The sequence below is a fragment of the Arvicola amphibius genome, chromosome 9 (genome assembly GCF_903992535.2).
Source record: "Arvicola amphibius chromosome 9, mArvAmp1.2, whole genome shotgun sequence".
Lineage (NCBI taxonomy): Eukaryota > Metazoa > Chordata > Mammalia > Rodentia > Cricetidae > Arvicola > Arvicola amphibius.
In genome coordinates, this window is record NC_052055.2 from 117,437,737 (window position 1) to 117,450,031 (window position 12,295).

The following is a 12,295-nucleotide window of genomic DNA, read 5'->3' on the forward strand; positions in this document are numbered from 1 at the left end:
TGAAGCCGAGGTGTTAAGTCCTCAGCTCGCTTTGATGTGACTCTCTTTGTTTCTAATGACTTTTGCTCTATACTTGTGGTTTTCAACCTTCAAATGCTGTGGCCCTTTAAGGCAGTTCATCATGTTGTGGTGACCCCAACCATAAAATTATTTTCATTGCTGCTTTGTAACTGTAATTTTGCTACTATTATGAATTGTAATGCAAACATCTGATATGCAAACCCATGAAAAGGTTGTTTTATTGAGGGTCAAGACCCACAGGATGGGAACCCCTGATCTATACCTTTGTTTTAAGCTCTTCTGTGAACCCAGACTGCATACACTTCAAACTACTTGACATCTATACTCACTCAGTTCCAGTGAGATAGAAAACGGTTGCTCCAGGACTGGGAGAAGACTCTGTGGGTAAACGCTTGCCACCTAAGCCTGAGGACCTGAGTTTGAATCCCTAGAACCCATGTGAGAAGCTGAAAATGGCAGGGAGTGTGTGCAACCCCAGTGCTAGGGAGGCAGAGACAGGAGAATCTCTGGGCTCATTGGCCACCCAGACTCATTGAATCTGGTGAACGACCATATGATGCGGGATATCCTTCTGTATATGTGTTGCTTTATTGCTTGATGAATAAAGCTGTTTCAGCCAATGGTCAAGCAAAATATGGCTAGCTGGAAGTTCAAACAAAGAGACAGGGAGAAAGGAGTGTGGAGTCTGAGGATTCTGGGAGGCAGGACCTTGCCCTTTCGGTCTGAAGATTTGGTAGAGGTCAAAGTTCTCTCTAGTGGTTGGTTGTGTTACTTATCTGATCTTCAGCTTGAACCCTAATATCTGTCTCTGGGTTTTTTTATTCGTGCTATAACCATGTCTTAAAAAATAGAGTGGAGAGGAAAGGAAGAAGAAACCACATGAACACATACACATGAGGGTACACAAAAGATATTGCCCCAGTGGGTTGTTCCTTGCACAACTGGTGGTATTGTTGGTATGTATATTGTATCAATAAATCCCCAAAACACAAGGACACCGGGTTGGAGAATAGGTCAAAGGTTAACAGCAGTTAACCTTTCAGAGGACCGAGATTCGGTTTCCAAGACCCAAGTCAGGTGTCTCACATCTACCTGTAAGGTCAGCATTGAGGGATCCAATACCTTGTTCTGGCTTTCACAGGCACCGACACGTGCTTCGCAGACACTTAAACATGAATAAAAATAAATCATAAGGAGGTGCTGACTGTGTAATTGGGGCAGGAGGAGCTCTGAGGACCTGGACACATGAGAGACTCCAAGTGCTCAGAGGGGAAAAAGGACCATGAATGTTATGGGTGCTATCAGGAGATCCAGAGAAAGTTCACCCTGAAACATGCCCCAAGGCATCCACCCTCCGGCTCACATTGACCCCACCAGGCTGCCAGAGCCACCAGGCAAGCCTTGAGTTCTCACAGACAGAGGGAGGCACCCGCAGACACCAAGACCTACAGGACAACCCAGGAGCACATGCCACCATCTTCAAAGCACACAGTCCAGGCTGTGCCCACTCCTTCTCTGCCCAGGTGGAGAAGCCGTCTCAAGAACGAAGACTTCAGAGATAGGACAGTGGCTGCCACTTCCAGATGTCACCTGGCTGCTGACATCCCCACCTCCCATGAAATCTAGCATGTCTGCGGAGTTTCCCCCAGGAGCAATGTCCCCAGACAGCAGTACTTGTTGACAGTCCATCCATAGTGAGGCAACAGCCTGACTCCAAACACAGACCAGGAAAAGGATGCCAGGAACTGAGGCACAACACAAGCAGCCCAGGGGTATAAAGGCGGCTACCAGAGCACCTCACACACACACACTCACACACCCACTCACTAACTCACTCCTCACCCTCCTCCATCCAACCCCACCATGGCCACCTCCACCATGTCTGTCTGCTCTGACGCTTGCACCAACTCTTCCTGGCAGGTGGACGACTGCCCAGAGAGCTGCTGTGAGCCTGGCTGCTGTGCCCCCAGCTGCTGCCAGTCCAGCTGCTGCCAACCTAGCTGCTGCCAGCCCAGCTGCTGTGTCCCCAGCTGCTGTGCCCCAGCCTCCTGCATTACTCTTGTCTGTACCCCAGTGAGCTGTGGGTCCAGCCCCTGCTGCCAATCTTCCTGCTCACCATCATGCTGCCAGCCCTCATGCTGCCAATCCTCCTGCCGTGTGCCTGTGTGCTGCAAGCCTGTCTGCTGCACACCCATCTGTTCTGGCTCCTCCTGCTGCCAGCAGTCTAGCTGCCAGCCCTCATGCTGCCAGCCATCCTGCTGTGTGACTCTTTGCTGCAAGCCTGTCTGCTGCACACCCATCTGTTCTGGCTCCTCCTGCTGCCAGCAGTCTAGCTGCCAGCCCTCATGCTGCCAGCCATCCTGCTGTGTGACTCTTTGCTGCAAGCCTGTCTGCTGCACACCCATCTGTTCTGGCTCCTCCTGCTGCCAGCAGTCTAGCTGCCAGCCCTCATGCTGCCAGCCATCCTGCTGTGTGCCCATCTGCTGCAAGCCTGTCTGCTGCAAGCCCTGCTCCAGCGTGTCCCTGCTCTGCCGCCCTGTGTGCAGACCCGCATGCTGTGTGCCCAGCTCCTCCTGCTGTGCCTCCTCCTGCCAGCCCAGCTGCTGCAAGCCCTGCTCCAGCATGTCCCTGCTCTGCCGCCCTGTGTGCTCCAGCCAGGCCTGCTGTGGCCTCTCCTCGGGCCAGAAGTCCAGCTGCTGCTGACCTGTCTGTCCCATGCTTCAGAGTCCCCACATGCATGTCTGCTATTCTCAGAGTTGAGAGCCCAGTGGTCCTGCTCCCAATAATTGGGTTCAGCCTCAGTCCCACGTCTCCCTGGTCAACTCCCAGTGATGTAGCCATTACCCAACAGGCCCAACGGGACCCTTTTTGGCCACTAGACACCTGTCCTAGGTAGAGACAGTAGGCTCTGTCTCCTCTTCCCCTGTTCTGGGCCTGGGAGCCAAGCTGACATGGGGTGTCCTTCTGTGCGGCCTCCCCCTCCACTCAGCTCCCCCCTCACTGCCCTCCTTTGCCATCTTCTACTCTTGTGAACTAAAATAAAACTCAGATTCCTGGAATAGCCTGTGACGTTGGTCTGGTCTTTTAAGCTTCTACATGTATTTGCTTTCCAATCCAACTGGTCATTTCTACGTCTGTCATATCTGGGACCCAATTCTGTTTCCAGAAGTTTCTGCCAGTTCTCACTCCTGGTGTCTTGTTTCCTTGTGTGCCTCTTCCTTTTTGGTTGAGCTGTGAACTTCTCCTTGACAGAGCCCTAGTAGATAGAAGCCTTGGTTGAAGATGCTAACGCAGCAGGGGACCTGATCAGCCATGTTAGATTTGGGGCTTGACCTGAGGATTGCCCAGAATGCACAAGTTTGGGGGACTAGAGAGTTCTTTATGCAAACATGTAAACACACACACACACACACACACACACGTACACAAAAGATATACCTCCTTGTGTATTGATTTTTACAAAGTCAATGATCATGTTGGGATATTCATTGTATCTATAAATTAATAAAAACACACAAGGACACGGGGTTGGAGAATTGGGTTAGGGTTGACAGCACTTACTGCTCTTTTAGAGGACCCAGGCTCAGTGCCCAAGAGCCACGACAGGTGTGCCACATCCACCTGGAACTGCAGCTTTGAGGGACCCAGTATCCTCTTCTGAATCCCACAGGCAGCCACGCGTGCTCCACTGATGCATACACAAGAATAAAAGCAAACCTTTACAAGAGCAAGGACGTTACAATGACTTGCCCAGAAACACTTGGCTCTTAAAGAGTCTGGAGCAGGGTGGACTAAGCAGCCTATTGTTTTCTGCTGTACTGGCCATTTCCTGATGGCTTCTGGGCCACTGGCTTCTCCTGTGACTTCTATGAATAAGTTAAAGTAAATTCAAACCAATCAGAATAGGACAGAACAAAGCAGAAAACACAGAGCCAAAGGAAAAACAGTAAAAACACATACAGGAGCAGAGATACACACTTTTGCACATAGAGAAATCTCATAAAAGCACAAAATTGGAATATGTATATATATGAGTATGCATATATATTATATTTTAATATATTTATTATATCTTATTTATATATTATTTTATATTTTATATATTAGATATATATACAAGTAAAGAGATACACATTTTTGCACATAGAGAAATTTCATAAAAGCACAAAGTTGTAACATATGTGAATATACATATAATTATTTTATATATTTATATACTTATTATATATCATTTTGTTAGTATATTATATATATACATATTTTATATTCCAATGTTATGTAAGAATAAATGAGAAATAAACACACACATAAAGGTTAATGGCCAGACAAAGCATTATAAAACTTCCAAAATTATTTTGAGTTTGTTTCCTGATGGCATCTGCTCCCGGACATGGGGCCTCCCTAAACTGTGCTTTGTAAACCCAGGGAGACTCTGCTGGATAGTAGTAAATTTTTCATTGTGGGTGGTTATAAGTTGGAATTAGGGATGGCATTTTCGTTCACTTCTTCTTTCAGCCATGGGACCCAGATCTGCCTCGGCCCTGTGCACGCCTCCACAATCCACAGCAAGGGTTGGTGTCTACCGGCCGCCTCTGGTAGCATTCAGGACGCCTTCCTGTGCCATGAACACTATTCAGTAGGGGCTGAAGGCTTTAGGAAGACACCAGCTCCACTTCTCAATGTTCAAGGAGATTTATAGGTGTTGTCTTCACACTATAGCCTTGGCAATGGCTTGGGTTGTCTGGGGGCTTATACAGCCCCTTAGGCAAGCATATTGGTTTAATGTAACCCATTCCCATTACTAGAGGTTTAATTTGGTGGCAAGAGATGTGTATTTGGGGATTTGTCTCCCTGTTGTTTGTGATTATATTTCTTTCATATGTATATTCATTTAAAGAAGTCTCTACTGCTGTAGGTTTCCAAATGACCCCAAATAGTCCTTAGTTTTAATTTGCCTTCTCTATGCTCTCTCCCTAACCCTTCTGGTCCCCTCCCTGTTTAATCCTCCCATTCTCTCCCATCTCGTCCATCCATAACCACATATTCTATTTCCCCTTCTCTGGGAATTCCTTTCTCCAATGCTTCCCTCCATACTTAACCTCAGGCTGCTTATTGAAGAGTTAGCAGTTTTCTTCCACATAGAAGCAAACACAAACCATACTTGCCATTGTAGATCTGGGTTATCTCACTCAGGATGATTTCTTTCTCTATCTTCATCAGCTTACCTGTGGATTTTGTAGGTTCATCTTTAAACAACTGTGTAGCATTCTATTGTGGAAATGCAAATATTTTCTGTATCCATTCACCCACTAGGCTGTTTCCATTTGTGATTGTTGCAAATAGAGCAGCCATGAACATGGATGACCAAGGGTCTCTGTAGTAGAGTCCTTTGATAACAAACTGCTCAAGACAGGTACAGCTGGACTTGAGGTAGATTGAACCCTGCCCTGGGGAACTGCCACACTGACTACCATAGTGTTTGTACAAATTTTTATATAACCTAGCAATAACTAAGTGTTCTTCTTTCCACATGTTCTCACCACATGAGCTGTCATGTGTTTTATTGATCTTGTCCACTATGGTGGGTGTTATATGGCAATCTTAAAGTAGTTTGGATTTTCATTTCCCTGATGGCTGAGGATGTTGAACTTTTCTTTAAGTGATTTTCAGCCCTATGTGTTTTATCTTCTAGAACTCTCTGTTTACATATGTAGCCCATTTAATTGTGCTGTTTTCTTAAACCTCATGCTTTAAGGTCATTATGTATTTAAGCTATTAGCCCTCTATCAGATGTGCAGCTGGTAAAAATCTTTTCCCATTCTGTATCCAGCCACTTTGTCTAAATTACACTTCTGCTGACAGAACAAATCCCATGGCATTTGTGTGTGTGTGTTTCTGTGTGCATTTGTGTGTTTGTGTTTGTGTGTATGAGTGTGTGTTTGTGTGTGTTTGTGTTATATTGTGTGTGTGTATGTGTTGGTGTGTGTGTATTTGTGTATGTGTTTGTGCGTGTGTTTGTGTGTGTATGTGTTTGTATATGTTTGTGTGTGTGTATGTGTGTGTGTGTGTGTGTGTGTGTGTGTGTGCGTGTGTATGCATGTGTGTTTGTTTTTGGAATATCTCTATTTAGCCTTAAATTTTGAAATTGTTTTTCTGTGTCACTAGATCTTACCCACTGGCCCTGGTCTCCAGGCATCTGACCAGTCCTGGCCATTGCTGCTCTCAGGGTTCCTGTGGAAGTTTTCAAAATCTTTCCCTGGGTTGGGCACCCAGCTTTCTCATTGTAACACCTCTGCCTGCAGAGCAACAAAGTGGCTTTGTCTCCTCAACTGAAGTCCCTGGGTGTGCAGATTGATGTCTTTCAGTATATCCGCCGAGTTTCATCCTATGTTTTAAGATAAACCTCTCCGCCTGACTGCACGGAGGGCCATAGCACAGCACCTCATTCCGCCGTTAGCGCCACAAAGATTCCAAGTTCTGTCCCCCACCCCCTGCCCCAGACAGTGCCTAACGATAGAGTGAGAAGCTATTTGGAGACTCAGCAAGGATGTGTCCTTGACCCTCCAAAATGTGGCTGAGTACAGAGAACATGAGATGAAAGGTGACCAAACTCCACTGTGGCCTCAAAGCTGGAGCACTGCTGAGCATGGCAGGTGCATGGGACAGGCTCTAGACAATAAATTGTCCTCACCGTGTCTCTGAGTCCCCTGAGTTGGTAGAGGGACTAGGCTGGCTGTATCCATGTGTCAACAGGAGCTCTGAGGACCTGGGTAGAGGAGAAGGTGCCAGTGCTCAGAGGGGACAAAGGACCATGAATGTTATGGGTGCTGTCAGGGAATACAGAGAAGTTCACCCTGAAACATGCCCCAAAACATTCACCCTCCTGCTCGCATTGACTCCACCAGGCTGCCAGAGCCACCAGGCAAGCCTTGAGTTCTCACAGACAGAGGGAGGCACCCGCAGACACCAAGACCTACAGGACAACCCAGGAGCACATGCCACCATCTTCAAAGCACACAGTCCAGGCTGTGCCCACTCCTTCTCTGCCCAGGTGGAGAAGCCGTCTCAAGAACGAAGACTTCAGAGATAGGACAGTGGCTGCCACTTCCAGATGTCACCTGGCTGCTGACATCCCCACCTCCCATGAAATCTAGCATGTCTGCGGAGTTTCCCCCAGGAGCAATGTCCCCAGACAGCAGTACTTGTTGACAGTCCATCCATAGTGAGGCAACAGCCTGACTCCAAACACAGACCAGGAAAAGGATGCCAGGAACTGAGGCACAACACAAGCAGCCCAGGGGTATAAAGGCGGCTACCAGAGCACCTCACACACACACACTCACACACCCACTCACTAACTCACTCCTCACCCTCCTCCATCCAACCCCACCATGGCCACCTCCACCATGTCTGTCTGCTCTGACGCTTGCACCAACTCTTCCTGGCAGGTGGACGACTGCCCAGAGAGCTGCTGTGAGCCTGGCTGCTGTGCCCCCAGCTGCTGCCAGTCCAGCTGCTGCCAGCCTAGCTGCTGCCAGCCCAGCTGCTGTGTCCCCAGCTGCTGTGCCCCAGCCTCCTGCATTACTCTTGTCTGTACCCCAGTGAGCTGTGTGTCCAGCCCCTGCTGCCAATCTTCCTGCTCACCATCATGCTGCCAGCCCTCATGCTGCCAATCCTCCTGCCGTGTGCCTGTGTGCTGCAAGCCTGTCTGCTGCACACCCATCTGTTCTGGCTCCTCCTCCTGCTGCCAGCAGTCTAGCTGCCAGCCCTCATGCTGCCAGCCATCCTGCTGTGTGCCTGTCTGCTGCAAGCCTGTCTGCTGCACACCCATCTGTTCTGGCTCCTCCTGCTGCCAGCAGTCTAGCTGCCAGCCCTCATGCTGCCAGCCATCCTGCTGTGTGACTCTTTGCTGCAAGCCTGTCTGCTGCACACCCATCTGTTCTGGCTCCTCCTGCTGCCAGCAGTCTAGCTGCCAGCCCTCATGCTGCCAGCCATCCTGCTGTGTGCCCATCTGCTGCAAGCCTGTCTGCTGCAAGCCCTGCTCCAGCGTGTCCCTGCTCTGCCGCCCTGTGTGCAGACCCGCATGCTGTGTGCCCAGCTCCTCCTGCTGTGCCTCCTCCTGCCAGCCCAGCTGCTGCAAGCCCTGCTCCAGCATGTCCCTGCTCTGCCGCCCTGTGTGCTCCAGCCAGGCCTGCTGTGGCCTCTCCTCGGGCCAGAAGTCCAGCTGCTGCTGACCTGTCTGTCCCATGCTTCAGAGTCCCCACATGCATGTCTGCTATTCTCAGAGTTGAGAGCCCAGTGGTCCTGCTCCCAATAATTGGGTTCAGCCTCAGTCCCACGTCTCCCTGGTCAACTCCCAGTGATGTAGCCATTACTCAACAGGCCCAAGGGGGATTCTTTTGTGACTACTAGACACCTGTCGTAGGTATAGACAGCAGGCTCTGTCTCCTCTTCCCCTGTTCTGGGCCTGGGAGCCGAGCTGACATGGGGTCTCTTTTGTGTGGCCTCCCCCTCCACTCAGCTCTCCCCCTACTGCCCTCCTTTGCCATCTTCTACTCTTGTGAACTAAAATAAAACTTAGATTCCCAGAAAAGTCTGTGATGTTCTGGTTCTTTAAGCTTCTACATTATTTGCTTCCAGTCTGACTGGTCATTTCTACATCTGCCATGTGAGACCAGCTGCTGTGCTCCAGCCTCCTGCATTACTCTTGTCTGTACTCCAGTGAGCTGTGTGTTCAGCCCCTGGTTGGATCATCTCTGGGATCCAATTGTTTCCAGAAGTTTCTGCCAGTTCTCACTCTTAGTGGCTTGTTTCCTAGTGTTGGTTGAGCTGTGAACTTGTCCTTGACAGAGCCCTAGTGGATGGAGGCCTTGGATGAAGGTGCCGAAACTCCAGGGGTCATGATCAGCCATGTTAGATTTGGGGCTTGCTCCTAGACCTGCCCAGAACACACAGGTTTGAGCGACTTGAGAGATCTTCATGCAAACATGTGAACACATACACACATACATTACACAAAAGATATGCCTTTGTGTGTTGATTTTTGCACAATAAATGATCTTGTTGGGATATTCATTGTATCTAAAAATAAAAAAAATGCAAGGACACAGTGTTGGAGAACTGGGTCAGTGGTTGACAGCACTTACTGCTCTTTCAGAGCTGGAACTCCCACTCTGAGGGACCCAGTATCCTCTTCCGAATCCCACAGGAGCCCACGCGTGTTCCACAGGTGCATACACAGAATAAAAGAAAACCTTCTCAAGAGTAAGGATGTTACAATGACTTTCCCAGAAACGTTTGACTTTTAAAGAGTCCAGAGCAGGGTGGGCTAAGCAGCCTCTTGTTTTCTGCTGGACTGGCCATTAGCTTCCCCTGTGAATTCTATCACCCTCAGGTGTGTAGAATAAGATAAAGTAAATTCAAACCAATCAGAATAGGATAGAACAAAGCAGAAAAAACGCATGCAGGTGCAGAGACACGCACTTTTTCACATAGAGAAATCCCATGAAATAGAAAGTTGGAATATATATGAATATACATAAATTTATTGTATATTTTATGTATATTATTTTATATTATTATATTATATATACATATTTATTATATATTCTTATGTCATGTAAGAATAAATAAAAAACACATACACATAAAGGCTAATGGTCAGACACAGCATTATAAAACTTCCAAAAATACTTTTCAGTTCGTTTTGTGTTGGCATCTGCTGCTGGCATGGGGCCTCCCTAAACTGTGCTTTGTAAACACAGGGAGACTCTGCTAGATAACAGTAAATTTTCCCTTGTGAGTGCTTATCAGTTGGAATTAAGGATGGCTTTTGTCCACGTCTTCTTTCATTCCTGGAACCCCAATCTGCCTCGGCCCTGTGCACGCCTCCACAATCCACAGCAAGGGTTGGTGTCTACCGGCCTCCTCTGGTAGCATTCAGGACGCCTTCCTGTGCCATGAACACTATTCAGTAGGGGCTGAAGGCTTTAGGAAGACACCAGCTCCACTTCTCAATGTTCAAGGAGATTTATAGGTGTTGTCTTCACACTATAGCCTTGGCAATGGCTTGGGTTGTCTGGGGGCTTATACAGCCCCTTAGGCAAGCATATTGGTTTAATGTAACCCATTCCCATTACTAGAGGTTTAATTTGGTGGCAAGAGATGTGTATTTGGGGATTTGTCTCCCTGTTGTTTGTGATTATATTTCTTTCATATGTATATTCATTTAAAGAAGTCTCTACTGCTGTAGGTTTCCAAATGACCCCAAATAGTCCTTAGTTTTAATTTGCCTTCTCTATGCTCTCTCCCTAACCCTTCTGGTCCCCTCCCTGTTTAATCCTCCCATTCTCTCCCATCTCGTCCATCCATAACCACATATTCTATTTCCCCTTCTCTGGGAATTCCTTTCCTCCAATGCTTCCCTCCATACTTAACCTCTGCTTATATGGGTTGTAGGCTGCTTATTGAAGAGTTAGCAGTTTTCTTCCACATAGAAGCAAACACAAACCATACTTGCCATTGTAGATCTGGGTTATCTCACTCAGGATGATTTTTCTCTCTGTCTCCGTCAGTTTATATGTGTATTTTGTGGGTTCATCTTTAAACAACTTTGCAGCATTCTATTATGTAAATATACAACATTTTCTTTATCCATTCATCCACTGAAAGACACCTAGGCTGTTTCCATTTGTGGCTGATGCAAATAGAGCAGCCATGAACACAGATGAGCAAGGGGCTCTGTAGTAGGGTGCAGAGTCTTTTGATAAATGCCCAAGAGGGGTACAGATGGACTTGAGGTTGATTGATTCCCTGCCCTGAGGAACTACCACACTGACTTCCATAGTGTCTGTACAAGTTTTTACATACCACAGCAATAAGTAAGTGTCCCCCTTTCCACATGTTCCTCAGCACATGAGCTGTCACGTGTTTTATTTGATCTTGTCCACTATGGTGGGTGTTAGGTGACATCGTGATGTAGTTTGGATTTGCATTTCCCTGATGACTGAGGATGTTGAACTTTTTTCTTTGTTTTTCAGCCGTATGAGTTTTATCTTCTAGAACTCTCTGTTTACATATGTAGCCCATTTAATTGTGCTGTTTTCTTAAACCCCATGCTTTAAGGTCATTATGTATTTAAGCTATTAGCCCTCTATCAGATGTGCAGCTGGTAAAAATCTTTTCCATTCTGTGTCCAGCCACTTTGTCTAAATTGAACTCCTGCTGACAGCATGAATCCCATGGCATTTGTGTGTGTGTGTGTGTGCTTCTGTGTGTGTTTGTGCTTGTGTGTTTGTGTCCTTGAGTGTGTGTTTGTGTTTGTGTGTGTATGTGTTTCTGTATGTTTGTGTGTATGTGTGTGTGTGTGCTGAGTGTGTGTTCGTGTGTGCTTGTGTGTGTGTTTGTGTGTGTGAGTGTGTTTGTGTGTGTATGTATTTCTGTATGTTTGTGTGTGTATGCTGTGTGTATTTTGTGTGAATGCTGTGTGCCTGTCTACTATGTCTGTAAGTGTGTGTTTGTGTTTGTGTATGTATGAGTTTGTGTATGTTTGTGTGTGTATGTGTGTGTGTTTGTGTGTGTGTATGCGTGTTTGTTTGTATTTGGAATATCTCTATTTAGCCTTAAATTCTGAAATTGTTTTATGTGTCACTAGATCTTACCCACTGGCCCTGGTCTCCAGGCATCTGACCAGTCCTGGCCATTGCTGCTCTCAGGGTTCCTGTGGAAGTTTTCAAAATCTTTCCCTGGGTTGGGCACCCAGCTTTCTCATTGTAACACCTCTGCCTGCAGAGCAACAAAGTGGCTTTGTCTCCTCAACTGAAGTCCCTGGGTGTGCAGATTGATGTCTTTCAGTATATCCGCCGAGTTTCATCCTATGTTTTAAGATAAACCTCTCCGCCTGACTGCACGGAGGGCCATAGCACAGCACCTCATTCCGCCGTTAGCGCCACAAAGATTCCAAGTTCTGTCCCCCACCCCCTGCCCCAGACAGTGCCTAACGATAGAGTGAGAAGCTATTTGGAGACTCAGCAAGGATGTGTCCTTGACCCTCCAAAATGTGGCTGAGTACAGAGAACATGAGATGAAAGGTGACCAAACTCCACTGTGGCCTCAAAGCTGGAGCACTGCTGAGCATGGCAGGTGCATGGGACAGGCTCTAGACAATAAATTGTCCTCACCGTGTCTCTGAGTCCCCTGAGTTGGTAGAGGGACTAGGCTGGCTGTATCCATGTGTCAACAGGAGCTCTGAGGACCTGGGTAGAGGAGAAGGTGC

General features: G+C 47.4%; 2 protein-coding genes across 2 annotated transcripts in view; both read left to right on the forward strand.

Moving 5' to 3' along the window:
- Positions 1 to 12,295, forward strand: part of Tspear (thrombospondin type laminin G domain and EAR repeats) — a 163,046-nt gene that overhangs the window by 98,636 nt on the left and 52,115 nt on the right. The window lies entirely within an intron of this gene.
- LOC119822611 (keratin-associated protein 16-1-like) lies at positions 1,885 to 8,255 on the forward strand. Its single transcript, XM_042055658.1, has 6 exons — positions 1,885 to 2,000; positions 2,052 to 2,713; positions 4,537 to 4,592; positions 6,187 to 6,281; positions 6,775 to 7,072; positions 7,380 to 8,255. Exons 1-6 carry the CDS (start codon positions 1,885 to 1,887, stop codon positions 8,253 to 8,255), a joined length of 2,103 nt encoding a protein of 700 aa, XP_041911592.1.